This window comes from Labeo rohita, chromosome 24 (assembly GCF_022985175.1).
Source record: "Labeo rohita strain BAU-BD-2019 chromosome 24, IGBB_LRoh.1.0, whole genome shotgun sequence".
NCBI lineage: Eukaryota > Metazoa > Chordata > Actinopteri > Cypriniformes > Cyprinidae > Labeo > Labeo rohita.
Genome location: NC_066892.1, coordinates 23,362,952 through 23,389,939, shown reverse-complemented (window position 1 = coordinate 23,389,939; position 26,988 = coordinate 23,362,952). Strand labels below are relative to the sequence as shown.

Here is a 26,988-nt window from a genome sequence, read left to right as displayed (position 1 = left end):
TTCCAGGCAGGTATGGTATAGGACAAGTTGGGGCTAAACTCTGCAGGACACTGGCCCTCCAGGACCATGATTGGACCTCCCTGGACAACAGTGAACAACACTGGGTGCTGGGATTAATGAGGGGAGTGGACAACAACACCTGCATTTAAATCAGGTTCCATTCTTATGTGGAAAACCCCACTTTTCACAATCTACTTGGTTCCAATCCAATGTAGTTCCTTGTTTTACCTCACTGAACATTTTTCTTATTGTAGACTTGGTAATATGTCACATTATCAAAGTGAAATGGGGTGTAGGCACACTTCTAATACAAAGATTGTTTCAAAAGGTGGGCAGCAAAATTATGTTTTAAACTGAGATGCTTTAGTTTGGCCAAACTGGCTTTTTGGCCAAAGGTAGCTTTGCATGTATTGAAAAATGCAATCTCAGAATGCACTGGAATGAGTTCAGTTGGAGAAAACAGTCATTCTAGATGGCAGATGGTAAAAAATAATGATAGTAATTATATATAAACTACATCCATTAATAAAACGTAAATTGAAAATAGTTCCATCTAACTAAAAATACAGTTTCACCAAATATTTGCATTTTTCTTTTAATCTTATTGATGCTAAGTTAGCTTAGCAACATGCAAATTCCAAATGCTATGGATATGATGTGATTGGATGGTGAAAAGTGTCTCTGTACAACAGGGTTACAGAAAGAGGTTGAAAAATAAGACGCCTTGATGACAACAGGCAAGAATCAAAGTCATTTCAGAGGTGAAGCAAGTTATTACATTTTGATGAAAATGACGCCATGATGAATCATTCATAATAAGAGGGGCACCACATATAAAGAAAGTAAATGATTGATTTCATGTCAACTTGTAAAAGCAACACACAACTTCTATGTGTGCTAGATCAGTCAAAAAATAGTCAGTGGAAACCCAGTGGTATCAAAGTTGTATTAATTTGTATGAGTGTGCAAATACAGTATTGAGAAAAATTACTAAGTGATCAACAAACCACCACTATCAGCTTAAGACAGCTGTGTACATGACAAGCCTGTGGCAACAGACTTCTCCATCTCTGCTCATCTATGCAGTTCTACACACTGCAAATTACAGCAAATCAGTCCCGTAGGGCAAAACCAACACTGAGCCACTGCTGTTTGTCTTAAATCCAGATGAATACATAACATACTGAATATTAAATCTGTCGGTATCTCTTCCTGTGGGATTGAATGCGTAGCAGTTTGCGAGCGGATCAGTTTTGATACAGTCACCTACCCCAGAACACAATTTCACCTCTCACACACAGACAGCAGAATGTGGTGGATGTAGATAAGACCACAAATGTAATCTGCGCAAGTATATAACCGCATGAAAATGCTTGGCCAACACACAATCCTTAAACGTACATAGTTTTCATGTTTTTGGCTTTTCTTTTGCCACTTTTGTGGCAACAAACTTTGGTACTCAAGGGAGAAATACAGTTACCTTCAAATGTCTGTGTTGGATGTAATTATTGCTCAGGTAGATAGTTATAAATACTATGACAGTTTAAAAAACTTCACCTTCAAACTATTGTTGTCATGAAAAATTTGGCCCACCCATTAAAGGGAGAGTTCACCCAAAAATGAACATTCTGTCATTAATTAGGCTACTCAGCCTGATGTCGTTCCAAACCCGTGAGACACTCGTTCATCTTCAGAACACAAATTAAGATATTTTTTTATATAATCCAAGAGCTTTCTGACCCTGCATAGACAGCAATACAACTGACACATTCAAGGCCCAGAAAGTTAGTAAGGACATTATTAAAATAGTCTGTGAGACATCAGTGATTCAACCGTAATGATATGAAGCTACAAGAATACAAAGAAGCTGGTGTTCTGATGTCTGACGTCTTGTTTTCATTCAAAGGGATGCACATGCATGCATCATGGTAATCTCATGAACATGTGTCAAAGACTGACATGGAAGAGAATAAATTGTTGTCACATTTACTATTTTAATGATGCTCTAAGTAATTAATGACAGAATTGTCATTTTTGGGTGAATTATCCCTTTAAGTTGAGTCCCATTAGGACCCTAAGGGGTTTAGCCTAAGTTAGCAGTGTGTTAAGATAGTACACTGAGTGGTTAGCTTGCAAAACATAATGCGTTGACATGGTGCAGTCTTTAGCTACACTTTAGGGCTGTTCACAATGTGCTTAACCCTGGGTATCATCATTCTAAACCCCACTTTCGACCTGGTGAAAAGAAATACTTCACATTTGTAATTTAGATTCAAAGAGGTTATTAAACTTTAAGCTTTTGCTTTTGCAGTGTTAACAACTGCATTGTAGTAACAGAGTTGTGTAGTATGAAACAATGTGGTATTAAAAGGTTACGGAAATATGCTTAGCAACAGATACCCAATCGTGTGCCTCATTTAACTTTGGACAGTCACAGAAACACAACACGTTGTATAAACAGCTGTTTTATCTTTTAAGGGGAAAAATATCAAATGGTGATGGAAAACATGAGCTGTACTGTTATTCTTAACGGGATGCTATTCTTATTCCAAAAAGTCCATTCAGGAAAAACTTGAGTAAAGGGCAATATATAAACAAGGATGGATCAGACGGAGGGAGGAGCCAGGAAGGAGACAGAATGGACTCGGAGCAGGAGGAGCCAGGCGAGACCCAGGCCGCAGCCAAGATGGTAGCCCATGGCGGAGCTGACGGAGGGAGGAGCCATGGTGGAGGAAGGGCTGATGACTCCAGGGGGCTGACCGACGGCGGTGGAGCAGGTGGAGCCCGAGGCAGAGAGCCAATCATCCAGGGCGACCGAGGATCCGGACGGCCAAGGCAGAACCCAAGGCTCTGGCGACCGGGGTGGAGCCGAAAATCCGGAGGTCCGTGGCGGAGCCGGAGCGACAGAGGACTGAGGCAGAACTGGAGGGAGTGACGAGCACAATGGAGCCGGTGGGACAGAGCGACGAGGCGCAGCTGGAGGAGTGGAGTCCTGAGGCCATGGCGGGATGACGACCGACCAAGGTGGAGCCGGAGGGACGAGGGAGCTAGTGGGCCGACGGGCGACGGTGGAGACAAGGGAGCTGAGAGCCGGGGTGGAGCTGCTGGGTCGGAGGGCCGAGGCAGAGTCCAGGACTCGATCAAGTCCCATTCCACATAAATATCCTCAGTGAAATCGATTCAATTTAATATCTAAATTTAATATCTAAATGTCCCAGATCCAGACTTCGCTCACCCTCAGCGGCGGTGCAGTGGGCGGTGCTTTCTACAGCACCCTCACGCGCCACTGAACCATCTGCCGTTGCGTTCCACGTGGCCGGCTCTTGCACCTGGTCAGATGGGTTTGGCTCAGGCTCCGTAGTGATCTTCTGCGCTGTGGCTCCCCTTGGCAATGGCTCTGTTGCTCTCGGCTCTGGCTCTCTGTCTGCGGTGGGCTCGGGCTCGGGCTCCGCGAGTCGGGGTGTGGGTTGGCTGGGCTCTGGGTGCTGATCGGCCGGCGGGCAGGTTCTGGATTGGGGCCGGACACTCTCCAGACACCGGAGGATCCCTTCCCTCCAGATCAGTCCTGTGGTGTCTGGGAGGTCCACAGGGCGGTTGTAATTGGCCCCAATCCAGAACAGAGAGTTGATGGTGGCATCATCCAGCCCTGACAACATTGCCAGCCCGCAGAACTCCCGGGCATACTCCACAAATGGGAGATCTCTGCAGACTTGGGCAGAGAAGTGAGCGGCAACTTCCATCCTTGTCTTTCTTTTAATGGTCCAATCTTCTGTCACAATTGTGTGTAGAAGACGTACGAAGACGAAAATCCAGACAGGAACGGCAGGGGAAACACACACCAACATAACCTTAAGATCAGACGACAAACACTGAACTGAATACAACATATATAGGGGTGCTAATGATACAAGGACAGGTGTGGGTGATTAACCAATAAGGACTTAACAAGGACAGGAACAGGAAAGACCATATATGGGCACAGAAGGGAGAAACCAACATAAACAGTCCACAGTGTGTGTGGACAGGGTGTGACAGGATACACAAAGCAAGAGACTTCTGATAAAAAGTTATGTGCTGCATTTGTCCAATCAATGGCACTGACATAGCTAATATGCAAGTGAGAATGTTAACCCATGGTTTAGGAGATAGTGTGAAACAGAATTTTATGAATACCCAGGATTAATTGTTTATCCAAGTTTAATTATGAGCAGTGTGAAACTGTTCATACTCAGGGTTTAGAATAACCCAGTGTTAATTATTTTAACTATTTCAATGCATCTTCCTCCATTCAAAACTAGCTGTGTTTCTTACTAGATACATTCCAGGTGTCCCACACCAGAATAGCAACTACAATTGAGATGAATGAGAGTGCTAACGGAAACCTTTTTTCCCGGAAGACCTCTTTGGATAAAAGCCACACTAGCAGCTCCTGCAAAAATTATTGCAAAGAAACCACAATGTGTCGCGTTATGAATTGTGTCCTGACACAATTCGGAATGCAACAACGCATGAAATTGAGCTTATGTAGCTAGAAGTGTTTGCATTCACATACTTGCATAGAGTTTCAGGCCTGAGGCTGGAAGTGATGAAAAAGAGGTATAGATTCACACATAATACATGTCATCTCTCTCAGTAATATCATATTCATTTAAATCCACCGAACAAAAACACTGCTCATTTTCTGTCTGGAACTAAAAAAGAACGCCAATTAAAGCAGCGTTGTTTGAGCCTCAAAAGCACACTGAGAAAGAATGTTCCTGATTGTTCCTGAGATGACAACTTCCGACTCATGTAATTATGAAACGACCATTAAACATCTGCAAGGCAGCAATCAAGAAAATTACCCTCTCTGCAATTAAAGTGGATGTATGAGACAGCATGACACTCTGATGGAATGAAATTCAGTCTGGTCCTCAGTCTTTCATCTCCTTCTCCTTCATGCAGAGATTCATCTGTACAGTTACTTTAATTAGGGTGTCTGCATTAAATTGCAGGTAAAGGATAGGTTACTGCACAAAAACACTGTGTAATGCAGGAATCAACAGGTGCCTGCGATGAACACGCTGGTCAGGAAGTGATTTTCACACAGCTCTTACTAATTAGTAATCTAGAGCGGTTCAAATAGTGTTAAAGGCATCCGTTTACATCAGCAATCAATAGTTTCCTAGAGTTAGCAGAGCCAGAGTTTTGACTATAGGTATAAGCCTATGTAAATGTTAACCTTGTGAGCTTCATAGACAAAGGCTGTTCTCACTTGTCATTCTAGAAGGTTTCTCAGAATTGCTTCCTTCTCCTTGAGCTCCTTTGCCAAGTCTCCTCAATGCTGTCTGCTGTGATATTACATCACCAAACTGTCAACTCATAGGAGGAATGCTGAGGGCCTCTTTTTGGTACAGGGTCATGAAGTTGATCCACTCTACAGCTCATTCAGACCAAGAACTTTCCACTTGAACAAGTATTAACTTTCTAACCAAATGTTGATTAACCAATCAGTGTTTTAGGTTCTGTCGTTAGCAACACTGAATGGTGTTTCCTCAAACCAAGGAACATTCAAACAATCACAAACAGGATTGCAATGTCATTTGGTGGAACTAAAGCTCTTGGACTGTGATTAGAAGAATAGTTTCTTGTATGACATATGGATGTAAACAGACAATGTGCTTTGAACAAACCCTTATGAAAAAGTTTATTCAAGTATGCTATTAGTATACTTCTGTTAAACTAAAAATAGGAAAGTATACTTTCAGTATACTTTGTATGTACTACCCAGAAATGTGATTTATATACTTCTCAGAAATATGCTTAAAATTACACTTAAGTATACTGTTCAGATATTCATATAACAAAATATATGCAAATTAATACCTAAATAGGGACATAGTAGTATACTTAAAGTATGATGTAAAGTTCACTTAAAGAAAACTTGGGAGTATAATTGCAGTATAAAACTATTAAACTAGTAGTTTACTGAGACTAGGGCTGTAACGATAATCGCACGATGTCGTGAGGCGCGTTTAGTCAATACTGACAAGCTACGCCAAAATCGCGCGCAAAATCGAATCGCGATTTTGGCGTAGCTTGTCAGTGCTTTACGGCTCTGTGTACATCGTGCGATTATCGTTACAGCCCTAACTGAGACTATACTTTAAAATGTACTAAAATGCATAAAAAAGTATTTAATTAGTAAACCATCAGTATACCTAGAAGTTCAATTTTAGTATACTTGCAGTACAAACTGAAAACATAAATATGAACTAGTTGTGTACTCAAAGTTTACTTCTGTTATACTTAAGGTATACTTAAAAGTATACTTTTATATACTAGAAAGTGGGCCAATTTAGTCCCAAGGAGTATTGAAATAGTACACTTAAAAAAGTACATAATACTAGTACACTGATATTTGTATGCTTACTACATAAAGTATACTTAAAATATACTTCAATTTTACTTAAGTATACTTAATAAAATAAACATACTTATTTTTGGTAAGGGAAGGATGTGCAACAAAGTTACTACAGTTTCGGGAAACCGTCGTGGCTAGCTAGTTAATTCCTCCAATGATGCATTGCATTATGGTAGTTAAGCAGTGAATTACATTGTTATATGGGAAATGTACCCCAGGTTGTCTTGTTTGGGTTTGGTAAAAATCAGCAAAATAAAAGAAGCAGTAATTTGAAGTGGTAGCTCTTTCGAATATTGGCACAATAGTCTCTGTGAGTGATTGTTAGCAACAATGCGGAAGTAATTAGCTAAAAATCTATTTAGATTTCTGTTCATCTAAAATGAATAAGCACTGATTGTGTTACACACATAAGTCTGGAATCAAAGGAGAATATTCAGTTCTGCTTGTGGATATCTAATTTATTCTCTTATAAGTGATGCAAAACGTCCCAGGTTATGTATGTGTGGAAACGAGACGCTGCATCGAAACGCTAGGGGAACGCCTTCAGTGTGACGATGCTCTGAATCACATGTGTAATCAGTCCAATGGAAGGGTGAGACATCACGGGCGGGTGGCGTAATCGACCAGGAAGATTAAAAGCACGTGTGCCGGAACCAGCGTTAGCTTCGGGGAATGAAGCCAGCTCTCACAGGGATGCCGGAAGTATGGGCCGAGATGCAGTGTCTCGTTCCCTCTGGGAACCATGGTTACATACGTAACCTGGGACGTTCCCCTACAGGAACTCGAGCTGCGTCAAAACGCTGGAGGAACGAGATGCCCACGCCAGGGACACCAGCTAGGGACACCAGCTAGGAAGACCTTGGAGGCACTGGACACATACAATTAAACTTCTGCTGGTCAGTGCTCCCGGAAGGGAGGAGGCCAGAATGCCTGAAGTACAACAGGCCGTGGTGCTGAGGAGGGGACTTTAGGGATGTACCCCGCATGAGGGTACACATGTGATTCAGAGCATGGTCACGCTGAAGGCGTTCCCTTAGCGTTCTAAGGGAATTAATTGCAGCACCGCACCTAATTAATTGCAGCACCGCACCTAATTTTTTAATATACGTTTTTCCATAGCTTTTATTTAACTGGAGCTTGTGATTTTTGGAATGTTTTTGCTACGTTTGTGCACCAGTGGTCCTTGATAGTGATGGAAAGGCCTGTTTATTTCTATGAATAAGCACTTCCAAAAACTGGGAAAACAATGAATGGACATCGATGGTCAGTAGGTACCTGAGACTAAGACAACACGTTTGTCCATTTTTCAGATTCAGTTCCTTCAAGATTAAATTTGACATACCAGACCCACTGAGAATTGAGTACTGTATATTCTACACTGTTGCTCAGATAAAAAACCTTTATGAAAAACAATGTCCTCTCACATCTAGATAGCTACTCCATCATAGCGCAACTCCAGGAAAGAAGCCAACATAGCCCTGATCCACACAAACAAAATAGACTGAGGTGCTCAATACTGCAGCAGAGCACTTTAGTGAGAACATCCAGACACTCTAAAACAATCCGCATAGCTTTACACCATCTCTGTTCTGCTCAAGTAATATGCAGGTGTAACAAATATGAAGGCAACAAATGTTTCTTCTCAAATGTTCTCATTTCTCCAGGGTCTAAATCTTTACGCATACTGTGGAACACTTCTGCAGAGACATAAAATGCAGAGGCAGATGCTTCATAATTGGACTTCAAGTGTCCAACATTGATTAGTTTCCCTCCATAAAGGAGTCATAACACCCCTCTTGTTTCTATTCAGCCACGTGAAATGATGATGCTTTAAAAAGCTGGTCTGCATCTCTCTGAAGGAGCAAGACGGATTTGGAGAATATTGTTTGTATCCAGACAAGAGAACATTGAATGAAACAACTGGGATGCTCAGACATGGAGAGATCTCTAAATCCTTTCAATATCTGAATGTAGACAATTCTGTACTGCTTGAGATCCCAATAAAACCTTACCTGACAGCAGCGACATTAAAAACTAGACTTTTACATTGAAGAAATGTGAGTTTCTCTTCTCTGTGCTAAACTCAAAAAGTTTGATCTGGGGTGTTTTCCTAAAGCATAGTTAGCTAACTATGGTAGTAAGTTCCATTGAACTCTATTGGTAATGACAGAACTTGCGAACATGCTTTTGGGAAACAAACCCCTGGATAGTTTTCTTAGTGTTAATTTGTGCTTATTAAGGGGATAGTTTACCAAAACATTTAAATTCTGGCCTAACTGACTTACTTTCGGGCTGTTCCAAAGCTGTATGACTTTTTTCTTCTGCTGAATATAAAATAATGTATTCTGAAAAATGTTAGCAACCACCAGTGTTGGGCATGTTACTTTAAAAAAGCAATTATAGTTACTAGTTACTTCTCACGAATAGTAACTGAGTTGCATCATTATAAAAGTAACTAATTACCAGGGAAAGTAACTATTGTGTTACTTTAAAAAATTAAAAATGTTCATATATGTCAAATAACTTAGATGTCTCTAATAGTATATATGTTAAATTAAATTTAAATGAAATGAATGAAAGTTTTAGTTTACTCACCAGACTAATATTAAATATCTGATATACTATTATATCCACAAGTTTCCTACGCCCCATGAGGCCTTGCGTCAAAAGTGGGAGCGTCTTCCGGTTCAAAAAAAACAAGCGGGACATGACACTCATTCATTCAACAGTTGACAGGAGTGACGGGCAAATGAAGCCTCGTGAAGCACCAAAAAGATTCAAAGCTTTGAGAGTGTCGAAAACAGCGCAATCTGGTGATTAGTAAAAAATAAAGCAGGCAAAAGCCTGTGAAGCTCCGTCGGAAGGAGCATTCATCACAATTTCCATAGATTGATCCATGTTATATGCACAAATAAAAGCCTAGCTGTGTGTTTTTGTTTGTTGAATTTCGTTGAGTTTTCAGTTGGCCTATTACACCTGTGACCTAGTTTTCCTTTGTTTCCTGGTTGTTATTCTGTTCAACTGTGTATATTAATTAATTCATTCTTTGTTTGCGCCTCTACTTATACCTTTAGTTTCCCTGTTGTCGGTGTCCGGTCACAGTTACTTTTATGTTGTGTATTTCCTCACGTTCTGCTCGTTTATTAAATATATATATATATATATATATTTGGACTCCTCGTTGTCTCCTTCGCCTTCCTTCCTGCTGTCCTAATAATATGATGGCTGAGGATGCGCTTTGGGGTTTGCGGCAAGGCGGCCGGAGGTTGGAGCGGTATGTGGAAGAATTCCTTGAGCTGGCTAACCAGCTAAGCTGGCACCACGTTTCTCTAGGTGCGTGTTTTGAGCTGGGGCCGGACAACGAGACAATCCGTTGCAATCTTGTGTGATTATCCCCTGATCGAACTGATTCATCTCGTCCTTTATTTAAAAGGTTCTAATTTCGAAGTTGTCTTCCCTGGTCCCGTCCAGTCTTCCTTCATCTCCTTTGTCTCCTATGACTCTGTTGATCCCGTCCAGCCCTCTAGTGCCCTCTCCTCCAGAGTGGCCTCTAGTGCTCTTTACTCCAGGGCACCCTCCAGTGCCCACTCCTCCTGAGCACCCCCCAAAGCCCACTACTCCTGAGCAAAAGGTATATAACTGCAGCCTGGAGATCTCCACATGGAGGCGGGAACTCCAAAACGGGGTGGGCCTCCAAAATAGGGTGTGGCTTCCTCCCTTTGACAGACAGGCACATGACACACATGCGCAATTTTTCTGCCCAATCCACTTCGACGCAAACTCTGCCCCACAGCTGATTCTACAGATTTTATTGGTTGTGTCAATCACAGTGTTGATTTTCTACACTGCTACACAAATGCTAACCCATAAACCTATCCAACACCTTACCCTAACCTTAACCTAACCTTAACCAGTAAAGCTGACTGCACAGCAGGATTGGCGCTGAATAGTGTGGCAGATAAACAGTTAATAAGATTATGCGATATGAGATCGACGGGCTGTTCTGTAACTCCCCAACCAGACCTCACTGGAAAATTTGACCTTTTTAGTTACATCCAGCATCACTACCCACTCCTACCCTGCAAATTTCAGACCCCGGGACGCCCCCGTTGCTTAAAACAAAGCGATAGAGTAAAGTCTTTCCCCTGCGCTTCACTGGGACGGCTTGCGTGAATGCTTGTGGGTGATTCCTGTTTATATCATTAACTACTGCCCACAAGTTTTGGGGCTCTGCTCTCACTGAGCATATTTATTTATATAGCATGGTTTATTATATTTGAGATCAACTACAAACAATGTTTACTTTATAAAGTTTAGTTTTGAAATGTAAGTCAATAACAATAGGCTGAAGCCAGAGCCAATGGGGAAAGTCTTTGCGCGACAAGACCCCGCCCCATTTTGGAGGTTATGCCCACTTTTGGAGTTCCCGTTCTATTTTGGAGATCTCAGGTCTGCAGTTATACATACTTGTCCTGAGCACCCTCCAGAGCACCTTCCATTTGCGCATTAGTTTTGCCTACTACTGGAGAAACTGGCAGTTCTTAAAAGCTGAAGAATTCTAGAGGAGCTCCGTTATTTTGACAGGAAAATACAGCAGAGAATATCGTTTATATGTAGCGCGTCAATTATGCATGGTATGTAAGTCTTTCTTGCTCTGTATCTTTCTTTGCGTGTGTGAGAGACAATGTGATGGCTTGTCATGTGCCTTTACACTACAGTTTACGGTTCGTCAAATACAGGTACGCTGCACATTCATTCAGATGAACTGAAAAATAATAGTACAATAAATTATAGCAACGTCGCATTTTATTGTCAGTAATGGTAACGGCGTTGTAATGGGGGAAACAGTCATTTGTTTGATTACTCATTACTGAAAAAAATAACAGTGTTATTCCCCATCACTGGTAACCACTGACGTTTTTTAAAATACGCAGTTGTTATGTTCTTGGTAGTTGTTAGGGCATACCATGAATAATAATAATAACTATATATTTGTCATTGATAACAAGCAATATATGTGTGTGTCTCTCTCATATTGAAGCACTGGATTAATGTAGCACATCATCGGCAAACACAAGCCCAGCTGGCTTTGTTCCTGTTGTCACAAAGGTAAGCAGATTTACAGACGGACACATCTTTCCCACATCACTGATGGGCATCATGTAAAGGCTGAACAACAGAGCAGTGCGTCTGTTATCACCAAAAAATAGCCTGTGCCTGGCACAGCTGTTTATCAGCAGCATATCGTTTCCTCTTCCTCAAACAGCCATGAAGGGCTTATCGTCACTTCTACCTCATCAACAGCACTGCACAGCTGTCCGTCTAGCAGTAATTCTATTCTTATCGGCTGCGGCGTCAGCGGCCTCAGCGTGTCTGCCTCTGACCCTGGCTCACCTCACCTCACACCCTACTGTGCACAGGCCAAGCACGGACACTCGTTCACATGCACAATCCAAACCACTTCCTGTGAGGACACTAAAGGACACTACTTTTAAAAAGCAGAATATCTCAAGAATTCATGAGATCTGCTTCAAAAGTCTTCAATATACCACAAATGCCATTCGTTCGACTTTTAATTTTTTTAATTTTAAATAATTTTTCATTACATTTTTAATTTTTCTTTAATCTTTTCATTTTCAAAGTAATGGAGCTTTGTAATAACTTAAAGGGATAGTTCGCCCATTTAAGACACGAAGTTGTATGCAATCCTTACCAGCACTATAGTGTATACACGCTGACCCACTCTGTGGTCACCTCCCTGGTCAGAGTTCTGGCCGCTGGAAGTTTTTCAAGAAAGTAGGCCCGGTTAGTTTCCGGGGCCTCAAAACTGTGCGTTTTTACGTGAAAAAATTATATGCGTTTCAAAGCTTGATTAATTTACATCACAAAAAACACTCCAGACAAAATTCATACCTCAGTTTTAATCGGCACTATTTTCGTTCCGTTTCCATCAATCCGCGCTGCTGTCAACGTCAACAGTGCGCACGTTCCGATCAGCTGTTCCAAAGTGTTTACACACTCGAATGACAACGACGTAAAAAGTAGAAAATTAACAATGGTGCGAACTTGTAAATTCCCAGGTTGTGACCACAAGAATGTGCCGGGATCACCGTTCAGATTCCATCGTTTTCCTGTTTCGGATATAGCTATGAGACAGCTTTGGCTGGTTGCCATCGGCTATTCTGCGGGAGCTAAAATATCCAGTATCAAGGATTTTCGTGTGTGCAGTGCTCACTTCAGCAAGACGATTACATCCCCAACCAAGGAGGAAAAAGCAAAAAACGGATTTTAAAGAGTTCTGCTGTACCAGTACCATGGGTAAGCTCTATTTACTAACTTTATGTCGCATACGACAGGTTTATTTTGAAGCTAACGTCAGTTTTTAGGCTACACCGAGAATATGCTAACCGGGGCAATGATTGCATCGACAACAATCGACTGTCTATGTGGTGAGAAAATCGGCAAATGTCTTTACTAATGAATTGAATTGAATCTATATAACACAACAAAATATGATGCTTCGCTATTGCTGTTATTGTCTGTAACTATGCGGAACCTGTGTCGGTATCATCGTGTTTATAAGTGTGCTTGAAAATCTTTAAAATCTGTTTTTTGCTTTTTCCTCCTTGGTTGGGGATGTAATCGTCTTGCTGAAGTGAGCACTGCACACACGAAAATCCTTGATACTGGATATTTTAGCTCCCGCAGAATAGCCGATGGCAACCAGCCAAAGCTGTCTCATAGCTATATCCGAAACAGGAAAACGATGGAATCTGAACGGTGATCCCGGCACATTCTTGTGGTCACAACCTGGGAATTTACAAGTTCGCACCATTGTTAATTTTCTACTTTTTACGTCGTTGTCATTCGAGTGTGTAAACACTTTGGAACAGCTGATCGGAACGTGCGCACTGTTGACGTTGACAGCAGCGCGGATTGATGGAAACGGAACGAAAATAGTGCCGATTAAAACTGAGGTATGAATTTTGTCTGGAGTGTTTTTTGTGATGTAAATTAATCAAGCTTTGAAACGCATATAATTTTTTCACGTAAAAACGCACAGTTTTGAGGCCCCGGAAACTAACCGGGCCTACTTTCTTGAAAAACTTCCAGCGGCCAGAACTCTGACCAGGGAGGTGACCACAGAGTGGGTCAGCGTGTATACACTATAGTGCTGGTAAGGATTGCATACAACTTCGTGTCTTAAATGGGCGAACTATCCCTTTAAGGGTGAGTAAAAGATGACTAAATTAACTTGTAGAATTGCCTTTCATCTGTGGATTCTAAAAGATATTTTGAGAAATAATTCAATTTAAAATAATTTTTCATTAACATTTTTATTTTCAATAAATTTGTATTTTTTTTTAAGTCATATATATTGTAATAACACAAGGTTGAATAAATGGTGACAACATTTTTCATTTTGTGTTCAGCTAACTCTTTAAGTGGTTTGACATTACCTTTTATTTGACATTACCTTTTACACAATATCTCTTAAAATAGCAGATAATGTTAGTTCATGTTGTAAAATGTCACGTGGTGTGACCCAAAAACATAATATTATTTAAAAACTGTGTCCACTTTTTGCAATATCATTTTCCCTCCTTTATTTTGGACACAATTATGTGTCATTGGCCTAGAATTTAAATATGCGTCATTAACAAAAATGAGTTCTCTCCTTAGTTGAACATAAAAGGCCATTTTTAAATCCATTTCACAGAATTCTAGGTTTTGTCCCAGTCATTCTAAAAAAAATTATACAGTATGTAGCATTAGGTTTGGAACAGAATTTAGTGTAGTGTCATGTTAAAGTCTTGTTCAGTAGCTGTGCTACCCATGTTTGGCCGTACTCCCATAAAGAGACGTCTAGATACACTAATGTGCTATTTGAGCTCCTCTCAAAGACAGAGCCCTTTGTCATCTGGGTTATTGCTACATAAATATTTGATTAAAACATAAAAGGCCTCTCTGGCAAATTAGCCTGTACTCAAAGGTTTCAGCGCAACGAGCAGAGATTGTACTTGCTGCAATGAGCAGAAAAACAAGATGGAACTGCCACCGCAATTATGTTGCGGGTCGGAATTACATTTTGAATAAATAAAACATCAGAGTTTCGTTCTACATCTCAATCCCAGCATCTTCAAATACTGTGTTTCTCAGCAGACTGAGAGGGTAAATAACTCATTTGCTACAGTAATCAGTTATTTACAGTTCTGCTTTTGAAGGATTCACTTGCACAATTAAACCCTTCATAGAGGAACTTGCTGAGTGTTAAAGATATCTGGTGTATTACGGGTCTAACATCATCTGTTCAATGCATAAATTAAATATGGATGCAGTGCACTCTGAAGAGTAAACAACCACAGTGACTCTAGGTCGTCAAATCTGGCACCAAAGATTCACCATCCTGCAGAGTTAAACTCCAATCCTGATCAAACTCACTTGTTTGTAATGTTCTAGTAATCATGAAGAGTTTGATTAGCTTAATATGCGTGTTTGACAGGGTTGCAGCTGAACTCCGGTTTGAGGAACCCTGCACTACATCGAAATCAAAGCTATTTGGTATGTATGAAAAGAAAAACCCTCAATGACTGTGATTCAGACCAAAAATGGTAACTACAAAAATATTTATAATGACAACTATAACCCCAACATTTCGATAATAATTTTGCTTCTACAAGAATAGGGAAGACCACACCACAACCATAACAATAATGACAGAGGACAATGTTGAAAACACTTTTAGAAAGATTTTCAAAATCTCAATCAAATCCATTCGAATTTAAAAAACTAGAATTATAGAAAGTGGCAGACGTAAGGTGAATGTTATCGTTGGTATGGATGCCAAAGTTAGCATCATTGTTCTTGGTGCAATTTCATTATGAAGCACTTTATATGTTATTAAATGTCATTGACCCATATCTCATAATCATTACAATCTTGACAACCCTCTGAATAAATTTAAACAACATTTATTGATTAGAATGGAAAGTACATAGGCTTTGTCTTGGCTGACTAGATCTGCTACGCTGCTGCTGCTGGCATGATTGAAGGCTACTGCCTAAACATACACATAATTAAAGGGGCTACATGCATCAATAGGAAAGTAGGGAGAACCCCTTAGCAGATCTAGACAGGTGGTGCTGGGGAAGGAGGGGGCTAGGAAAATTCCCATTCAGTTTAGCTGGGTCGGGATGAAATAAATGTGACCCTGGATCACAAAACCAGTCATAAGGGTAATTTTCAAAACTGAGATTTATACATTATATGAAAGCTGAATAAATAAGCTTGATGTATGGTTTGTTAGGATAGGACAATATTTGGCCAAGATACAACTATTTAAAGATCAGGAATCAGAGGGTGCAAAAAAATCTAAATATTGAGAAAATTGCCTTTAAAATTCTTCTAATAATGTTCTTAAAAATGTATATGACTAATCAAAAATTAAGTTTTCATACATTTACAGTAGGAATTTTACAAAATATCTTCATGGAACATGATCGTTACTTAACTTCCTAATGATTTTTGCCATAAAAGAAAAATCAATAATTTTGACCCATACAATGTATTTTTGGCTATTGCTACAAATAAACCCCAGCGACTTAAGACTGGTTTTGTGGTCCAGGGTTACAAATAAGGCTAAGAAGATAGGACAAAATGATTGATTAGCCATGCTGACAGCTTTAGAAGCAACAATTAGCTGCTTGGACAAGTTTCATGACTGAACTATGTATTTATATACACATAGTCCTTATATGCTAAAAATTTCTTTTAATGTGGTAGATTCTTATATCTTATTTAATGCACAAGTTTCACACCAACAATCTCTTTGCAAAATTCAAATTTTCCATGAAAATTAATTAAAGGGGTCATCGGATGCAAAGTTCACTTTTACATGTTGTTTGAACATTAATGTGTGTTGGCAGTGTATGTACAAATCTACCCTATAATGATAAAAATCCATGCAGTGGTTTTTAATTAATCTGTAAAAAATAATATCCCCTTTTTCAAATCGAGCCATTCTCAAATGCCTGTCGGTGTGGTGTCACACTGACAGAGGCCGCTTCCACAACAGTTGATTGACATGAGCGTCTTACCTCAGGTCAGCTGTAACAGTCCGACCTCCATTGTTTCAATGCTGGAGCAGGGATGTAAATTAGACAAGAATATCTCTGATTGACCAGTTGAGGTGTTGTGTTGTTGGATGTAATAATGAACATAGTGGTCATCATTTACTCCCGACATCTGAGCCGCTGAAGATGCAGTGGATTACATTTGTTTGTGAAGGGAATGCACCTCCTAATCTACATAAATACGTCTATGTTCGTGCAAATCATTCGTGATCCAGCTTCAGCTACAGCAGAAGTGAGTATAAGGTTTTGTTATGTATCTCTGCAATCACCTTTCCTAATAATGTGCTAGTTAGCAAGTTTTGCGGCTAAACGCGCTCAATGTGGCTAAAGTAAAAAATCTCTCAGAGCAGATGGTCACTCCACAGAGAGGGGCGGGGCAAGCAGAGCTCATTTGCATTTAAAGGAACAATCCCCTAGAATGGGATGATCTTTGTAGAGCTCATTTTGACAAGGTAAAAAGGGTGTTGTTTTACACAACCATTGAGAATTTTTAACCGAAGTATATTATAGACTTTTTATTAAGACCCTAAAGTATCATATCAACTTGTGGAAAATGGGCATCCGATGACCCCTTTAATGAAAATCAAATCTCTCTCTCTTTCTCTCCCTTCCTGTAGCCTTGTGCTAATATGGGTTCAATTCCCAGTCAACATTTTTTGAAACAAAAAGCATGTGCAAAAGCACTTGAAATGGTTGGGAGAAAAGAAAAGCCCTTTCGTTTTCTCTTGAAAATGTATTAAAACACAGTGATCCAATCTGAAGTGGTTGAGGGATTGATTTCCAAGAAAAAGCCCATCAGCCTTTCCACTCAGTAGCCGCATTAACCAAGTGTAGTGATGGTTCTCTTGGACTTGCACAGAGAGTTATCAGAGGTGTTAAGGCCTTTGGGGGACTTTCTGTAATAGGGCTCTGCACAGGTGACAAAATCTCGTTTAGACGACATCTTATGTCCTCCATCGCCACCCACCCCTCCTTCCTGGCCCGAAAACCTGACGGGCATTAGACACTCACAGCACAATGCCTTCATCAAGCACGATTTCCTTTATCGAGAGAGAGGTCTTTGGAGAGAAGAGGCAGCTTTTACAAAAGGCTTTTGACAAACAAAAAGAAGGAGAAAAAAGAACTGATGGAAAAGCAGGAAGAGGTGAAAAGAAGAGACCTGTGCTGGGAGAAAGGAAGAAAAGACGCTGAAATATCAGCATTTCAGGAGGTGTGGAAAAAGCTAAACAAAAAAACAGACTGCCACAACTACCGACAATTACAGAGGCCGACGATGCATGAAACACATTATCTGAGGCAGAGAGAAAAGATATAGAACAGCTGTCTTCAGTCGAGGGATCAGTGGTCACCGCACTGAATTTACACATCAAGAAACAGCGAGATGGGCGAGAATAAATGGAAAAAGTCGTGGCGGAGTCATTACTCACCAAAGCGCTTGGATGCAAGTCAAACGAATATGTGTGGGTCTGTAATACACAGGTTAGATGCAGCCACCCCGCAATGAGTATTAGGGTGGCATGGGTGCTCGCCGTTTCACTCCAGTTGACAGTTTAAGTGACTAGGCTAGAAAATGCTGACAGAACGGGCACCTGATGAGTATGGGTGAGCGGCCATGGCAAAGAGCAGTTGTATCAAAGGTGTCAGCATCTGGTTTAGTCAGAGAGTTTTTGAACTACACAAGCTGGGTTTCCATCCAAAGTTGCTAATTATGTGTGAAATTAGAATATTGCATTAAACATTTGTGAATAAGCACCGTTTTTATCAAATGACTCAAAGAGAACAAAATCATCACTTTCATATTAATATTACAGTCAAATGACTAAGAAAAGTAGGAGAAGCCACTGAATATAATTTTTTAGATATAATAAATTACTTGTGCTTTAGAATGAGCAGACAAAACACAATAAATGTGGTCATTGCTTGTGAAGACGGATGCCTGCCGTTTGGGAACGTTGACATGCAAGAGAGCTCTAGGAGGTAATTATACAGAAATACTTTGATGACAGACTTTACTTGGGCATTTCAGAATGACCAAAACAACATTTCAGATGCTGTGCAAGAAGATCGGTCCGGTCAGGTTATGCCGTTCCATAATGCAAAGCCACTTGACTTTTTTGATGCGCACGGAGGAATCAGTAAATGCGTTTCCATCTTTTATTATTCGCATTAACTCCTTTTCACACAAGGCAAAAAACATCTCAAACAAATGTAAAAATTTGCGAATTAAGAGATGTTTTTATTTTACTTTATTTGGTGTTTCACTCGTTTCTGATTCAATACTTCAAAATGCGCATAAAAACAGGGTGATGGACAGGGTGTTGCTCTTGCTCACATTCTGTATTCACTAATCTGTTTTATTGGATGTCTTTCTGGTTGTGACCTTTTTCATAAATCTATTGTGATTTGATTGTATTTATTTTTTAACATTTGACATTTCATATTAATATTACAGTCAAATTCCTAATACTTTTGTTCATCTTTGAAACACAAATGTATATATACATATATATAGGATATATTCCTCATACCAGAGAGTTCCCCTTCAGGAACTCGAGCTGCGTCTACAAACGCTTTGGGGAACGCTCTCAGCGTAAGCATGCTCTGAATCACATGTCTAATCAGTCCAATAGAGAGGCGAGACGTCAGAGGGCGGGTGACGTCACGAACCAGGAAGCTTTAAAGCATGTGCGCCGGAACCGGCATTCAGCTTCATTCATTCAGCGAAGCGCTCTGTGTTGTGTGTGTGTCACTCTGTTTTTTGTGCTAGTTTGCACAGCTTTTATTTGAGAGTGTCACTATGTCCTACAAGCATTCTTACAATTATAAGCAGCGACATTTTAGACTGTGTGTCCCTCTCTGCCCGCGCTATTTCGGGTGGGAATACACACAGTCTATTTGTTGTCTGTTTGGGAGCGAAGCATGGGAGTCAGTTCTCGAGGGAGCTGACTGCCCGCGTTTGCGTTCCCCGCGGCTCAGCTCCCGCTTCTGCCGAGGCAGGGCGGCGGCTGTGATCGTGGGGATCGCACATAGATCTGTGGACGGGTTATCTGTGCCTATCTCGCTAGATCTAGCGCTCTCTCTCTGGGTCAGAAGCCCCGCGCTGCGGTCCTTCCCCCTCTGAGTGAGAGCTCGCGACGAAGCAGGCTGCGTCAGCTCTCGAGGGAGCTGTCTGCCCGCATTTTCGAGGAGGGAGCTCTCGTGAGTCCCCACGGTTCAGTTCCCGCTTTTGCTGTGGGGATCGCAGCATGGATCTGGCGGGGTCTCCTCTCTCAGGCAGGATGCACCATCCTCCACCATCGCCCGGAGTTGTGGAAGTTATGGGTGTGGCTCTTTGTAGGCCTCCTTTTGAGCCTATCGAAGAGTCTTTGGATCATCATCTCTCTGTCAAAACAGCACTTCTTTTAGCACTGACGTCTCTTAAGAGAGTAGGGGATCTTCAGGCCCTGTCTGTGGCCCCTTCCCATTTAGAGTTTGCCCCTGGCATGGCCAAGGCTTTTCTTTACCTCAGTGCGGGGTATGTTCCGAAGGTTCCCTCTGCAGCACCACGGCCCGTTGTACTCCAGGCCTTTTGTCCTCCTCCCTTTCGGGATCCGGATCAGCAGAAACTAGCATACCCTTAGCCGCTGGATTGTGGATGCTATCACTCAGGCTTATGAGTTCTCGGACCTTCGCTCTCCCTTGGGGGTTAAGGCCCATTCTACCCGAGGCATCTCCGCCTCCAAAGCTTTCATGTCTGGTGTCCCTATGCAGGACATCTGTGACGCAGCGGGATGGTCCACGCCCCTTATCTTTGTCAGGTTCTATGACTTAGACCTGCGAGTCGCTCCTGGGTCTTCTGTCCTTCGACCTGGCTCACACTAGGCAGGGACTTGGAACTATGGGGGCGTGGGCATATCGTTCCCCAAAGCGTTTGTAGGCGCAGCTCGAGTTCCTGAAGGGGAATGTCTCAGGTTACGACTGTAACCCCGGTTCCCCGAAGGGAACGAGACGCTGCATCTCATGCCATACTTCCTGCATCCCTGCGAGCGTTCGCTTCTTCCTTAAGCTGAATGCCGGTTCCGGCGCACGTGCTTTAAAGCTTCCTGGTTCGTGACGTCACCCGCCTATGACGTCTCGCCTCTCTATTGGACTGATTACACATGTGATTCAGAGCACGCTTACGCTGAGAGCATTCTCCAAAGCGTTTGTAGACGCAGCGTCTCGTTCCCTTCGGGGAACCGGGGTTACAGTCGTAACCTGAGACGATTTCTGTCATTCCATTGAAAGTCCATGGAACCAAAACATCCATGATTCTAAAAGTTGATAGAAACCCCATAAAAGTGCTCCAAATGAATCAGGTTAAATTAAAGTCTTTAAAAGTGACTTAACAATATTTTTTGATATATGAGGAAAACCTCATTAGGTCTTTCGCAATTAGCAAGTACGTTTGAGGTTCCCTTTACCATATTCGATGTGCTTTATGTATGTCTGTCGATCAATGCTTATATCTGAAGAAAAGGTTAAATTAAATCTGTTCATCATACAAAGCAATCATGCCTCTGTAGAAGACTTGGATTAAACTGCTTGATTCATATGGATTTCTTTTATGACCTCCTTTTGAGTTTTTAAAGTATTTGAAGTGTTCAAAGTTTTAGTGCAATGGACTTTCGATGAAGGGGAAAATCTCTCAGATTTCATTAAAAACACTGTCATTTGCATTTCAAAGATCTATTAACATCTTATGAGTTTGGAACAATATAAGGGTGATTGATGACAGAATTTTCATTTTTGTGTGAACATTTTAGAGCTAATGTACAAGTTGCAGTATGTCTGTTATATATGGATATTTTAAATTTCAACAGAAATGCAATTCATAGAGAAGGCCTACTAAGATGGGGAATTGTTGTGTTACTAATAGAATAATCATAGGATAAAAACTCTGAGAGGAATGTATCTCTGAGAGGAACTGACTGTCTTCAGAAATGTTTTCATGGCATATTCTTTTCCTCTCACCTCCATATGATGCATATTAAAGTAGTGTTTATTAGCGCAGCTGCTTTGTTGCTACATGTAAACTGCCCATGCTACATGTATGTAGCATTACTGTTCAAAATGAAAAAAAAAATAAAAACATGTTCTGTTGTACCGAACCTGTATCGAACCGTGACCTCAAAACCGAGGTACGTACCTCTACACCCCTAGTCACATGGCATTTACTGTACAGCTCAGGTAAGTGGCTAATTTTTTTTTATTTTTTTAAACCAAGCAAAAACACTACTACCAAACACTAAACACTACCAAGTGAAATTAATGTGGATGATGACGGGTATCTTTCCAGATATTATAGACCTTGGTTTAAAGATTCCTCTAAAACAAGGTCAGAAAACAGCAGCTTTATTGTGTGTGGGATAATGTCATTACCACAATTTCATTGTGAAACTGGACTGATTTGAACTGAAGGCTGTCTTTTACTGAATGAACATTAAGTCCTTAACCAATTCAGGAGTGAGGGTCATGTCCTGGGCTGCAGTCCAGGACAGATTGATGAGAGGTCTCATGTCCTGGCTGACACGGCCGTTCTGGTCATTCTGGTAGGGGATATTTAGTGTTGTTCACAGGTAGAAACATCTGCTGCTGCCCTGCCACAAACAAGGGTCAAAAACAATTTGCATACTACACATTAAGTGCCTAGTGCTTCTTATGTGAAACACACACACACACACGTTTGTTTTTGTGAATTGTGGGGACTTTCCATAGACTTCTATAGTTTTTATACTGACAAAACGATATTGTCTATCCCCTAACCCAACCCTAACCCTAAACCTACCCCTTACAGGAAACATGTTTGCATCGTTACACTTTCAGATAAACACCATTTACTATTTTTAATAATTTTTTAACATTGTGGGGACCGCAGGCCGGTAAGACATTTGGTCCCCACAATGTAGCAAAAACAAGTACACACACACACACGTTTGTTTTTGTGAATTGTGGGGACTTCCCATAGACTTCTATAGATTTTATACTGACCAAACGATATTGTCTATCCCCTAACCCAACCCAACCCTAACCCTAAACCTAGCCCTCACAGAAAACATGTTTGCATCGTTACACTTTCAGATAAACATAATTTACTATTTTTAATCATTTTTTAACATTGTGGGGACTGCAGGCCGGTTAATGTGGCCACAGGCCACAATGTAGCAAAAAAAAACAAGTACACACACACACACACACACACTACAGCTCTTTTGACTGACAGGTCTGTGTCACACATGGAAAACACCTGAGCTGACAGCTCCATAAATTATGTGAGACTACAGTTTCCACAGCAACCACACATCTTTTTGAGTTTTTATCTACAATGGCAATGAATGAAAAACAGGTATTTGGTAGACACAAACCAAAAAAAAAAAAAAAAAGAAATGTCTTTTCAGACCAAGGCAAGCAATGCCACATGATGAACAAAAGATGATAATAGACTGCTGGAAGAAGAGTCAGCAGGGACTAATAGAGGACATGTATGGTGGTTAGAGAACACTGGACATGTCCCTTGGCATGCATTAGACAAGTGAGAGGTTGTCTTACTGGTGCTGAGGAACAAGATGAATGTGACCTGAGACAATGGTCACCAATTCACTGAATGCTATAAAGTGAGGAATCAAGCTACAGCATTACACTGGTGCAGTGGTTTTGCTCAAAGATCAAAGTATTTGAACATTAAATCGCATTTGTCAGTGAAAATCTAATTAAGGCTGGGAAAATAACACATTAATTTCTGTTTAATATTTTCTGATTAAAAATAATTAGCACCATTCTATGCTAATGTGAATTTTCAGCAGCGGTTACTCTTGTCTTTATTGACATGATCCTTCAGAAATCCTTCTTTACTGTCACTTTTTATCAATGTCCTTGCTAAGTATTTTAAAAAAAACTTTTTTTTAACCTTCTTATCAACCTTAGAAAATCACCTTTTTGTGGCACTGATCATGCAGTGCTTTTCACGTGGAGGTCATGCATATATTCAATGGTGTGTTGAAGCCTTGACACATGACATAATGCCTTCATTCTTTCTCACATAAGGCTTTAGAGTCTGGAATAGATTCTTTATATAAGAATCTACTCAGGCTCTGTATTCCAGCTGAACTTTTAATGTGGTTAATTGACTATCCACAGTTGGGTTTTGTAATGAGCCCTGTGGGAATTCTAGCCTAATTCACTGGTTTCATTGGCAATATCAAGAATCAGGATCCAGATCCCTGAGGGCCAGACGCACGAATGACCCAATGAATCACATTTTTGAAGGTTATTTCAACCTGGAGCCTTTGGAACTTTTTCAAAGGACTTCAAATGACTTCAAATCTAATTTCCGCTCACATTATGAGGTCAAATGATTGTAGAGGTAAAAAATCAAGGTTGTGCTGCTGAAGGGACAGTTCCTAGCATGGACAAATGTGCCCAGAAAAGAAAAAGACCATTAAGGAAGGGGACATTTATGACCTTAACAACTCAGTTGTATGATTATGGGGTCTGATCGCTACACTTGTGAGGTTAGGCTAGCAATATGTTGAGGGAGGGACAGCGGGAGAAAGAGAGACATTACTGGAGCAGAGTCAGGAGGCCAGGAGACATTATAAAGGAGGAGGACAGAGCAATCTTGTATCGTCTGCATCCAGGAGATAAGAGACTAAGATGGGGTCGCAGTTAATTCAGAGTAAGATGCTACAAGCTCTGTTTTTTCTTCAGCTTGAATTCTGGTGCATAATACAAGCAGCACTGTTAGATTTTGCACTGATTAGATTTCATTTATATCTTAGCATTTTCAAGAAACATTCAATACACTTCTTGTCATATTTGCTGACCCTACTCATCTTAATGGATCATACTGTGAAAAACCACAGCACTGGCACTGCTTTCAAAACTGTTCTAGCATTAGCATTTCCAACCTGCTTCTGGGCACCCAGTGAATTCCAAAATCAGGTTTTATTATCTCCACCAAAACACTTGAGCTAAAACATATCTTTAGTAGCACAATCATTACATGAGGGAACAATTGTTGCCATAAATATAAACAGGAATTACAGATGAACGAAGCAGAGGTTGTGGTTGGTAATAGCTACAGGCTTTACATTTGCATCACTACGACATAACATCTGCTGTGATTAACCTCCTGTGTTCACTGCTGTAAACAATTAGCCTGATTAACCACATTTAACCAACAAGCTGTTAAACAATCCAAGAACAGAGCATGAACAGACAAGCAGTAATTCAGCATGTAAACCATTTAGTCCCAGAATCGAATCTCTTCGACTGAACGCACTTAAACTAAAGACAGGAATAAAGCAGCAGTTACCTTCCAGAACTTTTTGGCCGTCTCTACCCTGGACCGTTTGCGGGAGAGCGAAACTAGCCTTGTAGAAGTCGCATGGTCAAAAATCATCTTGAAGGCAAGAGGACTTGCACAGAAAATATGGACTGCGTACAGTGAGAATGCTTTATACGACTCCCAGAAGCCTTTCCAATTATCAAACACCCATAAAAAATAAGAATCCAGCCCATCTGAGCAAGAGATCCCATTACATGCTAATGGAAGAGCAGACGGAACAGCCGTCTTGTCTGGCAGACATTTAGCAGGGATGGAACAAGACAACGGATACGAGATCTCCGCTTGTAAGAGCCCTCCTTCCTAAAAACATAATAGCTTCTCGCTGGGGTCATCACCTTAAAGTGGGTTATCACTTTAATGAGTTTAGCGTGTTTGCTAATGTGATTAGAGATTACAATCACTGCAGAAATGCGAGCCTAGGTGCTGAGATTAGAGCGGGCCTCCAGTGGCACTCAATATCTCATTTAAAGAGCAAATGTAAGAGCATACAAGATAGAAGCTAAAGAGGTTATTGAGCAGAGAAGCATACAATATTTAATGATGTTTTCACACCAAGGCGTTAACAGCAGACTGATCTGTCTGATGGCAGAGCACCAAGAAACTGCACATCAGTGTGAAAAATGTAGACTTGAGTCCAGTTCACAACTGGTATGAAAGCATTGTAGCACAACTTGCAAATTAACCCCAATTTTCCTCTAACATAGCGCTTTTAATGAACATGTATTATATTGTTATATGTTTAAATCTTCACCTTCCACCATAGCGCTCAAATCTCATTTGCACTCCTGATCATGCCAAATTTGCTGACGATTTGATGCCGTCTTGAAAGGATATATTCCAATTAAAGGAGATTTGAGACGTAGCATGGCTTCAGAATAATAGGTATATCGATCATCAGCCATATTAACCACTTTCTTTGGCACTTTTGAGGCGCCACTTTTGACACTCTGCAGCACCAGTCACAATTATAAAGTCACTATGGGAATTTGAAAAAATATCTTTACTTGGAGTGACAGAGATCAGCTGATTGTTTTGATTTTGTGACAGCTAACTTATATTTTAACTTATATTTTGTAGTAAATCCAATCAGACAAGAACACAAAAAAAGAAGGAACCTTTTGGCTAGTCTTTATCTAGATACCCAGCTCAGTCTTGAAAACAGCAGTTTTATGGTTTTCCCAAAAAGTAAAGGTGTAGCATAACAAAACATTGTACCGTACTGCATATGCAGTTTTACAGTCAATTAAACTGAGGCACTAATTATTCAAAGGAGGCAGATCATTCAGAAAGTTATTGTGAATAAACAAGCTCAATCAATGAACCGAATGAATCCCTGCATGGCATTTGACGTCTTTGCATATCTGACATACTACATACTGTTACTGATCATTCTGCCTTTTAATGATACTGTAGCAAGCATTACTAGTTGCATTTAGCTCAATTTACTTGTACAAATGCAGTTTAATGTGGTCACCACTCATTGTATTTGTGCCAAATAAAGCAAGGATAGCTTGTAGTGTATTGTAACTATTATTAATGTCACAATGTAACAGAAGTAGCATCAGATCTTTTTTCCTGCCTTGTGATGTACAGTTGAAGTCAAACATTTACATACACCTTGCAGAATCTTCAAAATGTTAATTGTTTTACCAAATAAGAGGGGTCATACAAAATGCATGTTATTTTTTTATTTAGTACTGACCTGAATAAGATATTTTCCATAAAAGGCGTTTACATATAGTCTACAAGAGAAAATAATAATTGAATTTATAAAAATGACCTTATTCAAACATTTACATACACTTGATTCTTAATACTGTGTTGTTTTCTGAATGATCCATAGCTGTGTTTTGTTTGTTTGTTTTTTGTTTAGTGATAGTTGTTCATGAGTGCCTTGTTTGTCCTGAACAGCTAAACTGACTGCTGTTCTTTAGAAAAATCATTTAGGTCCCACAGACTCAAATTTGTCAGCATTTTTGTGTATTTGAACCATTTTCAACAATGACTGTAGGATTTTAAGATCCATCTTTTCACACTGAGGACAGCTGAGGGATTCATATGCAACTATTACAGCAGGTTCAAATTGC

The 26,988-nt window shown here is 40.5% G+C and overlaps 1 protein-coding gene across 4 annotated transcripts in view; it reads right to left on the bottom strand.

The window, feature by feature from the left end:
* Positions 1-26,988, bottom strand: part of dpp6a (dipeptidyl-peptidase 6a) — a 393,063-nt gene that overhangs the window by 229,164 nt on the left and 136,911 nt on the right. The window contains exon 1 of one of the 4 annotated variants that reach the window (XM_051098105.1): positions 24,869-24,963. The exons of the other annotated variants lie outside the window; for them this stretch is intronic. Coding sequence (XP_050954062.1) covers positions 24,869-24,955 — 87 coding nt within the window. The 5' untranslated portion in view covers positions 24,956-24,963. Of the gene's footprint in view, positions 1-24,868; positions 24,964-26,988 lie in introns of those variants that run through there. 4 annotated transcript variants of the gene reach the window in all.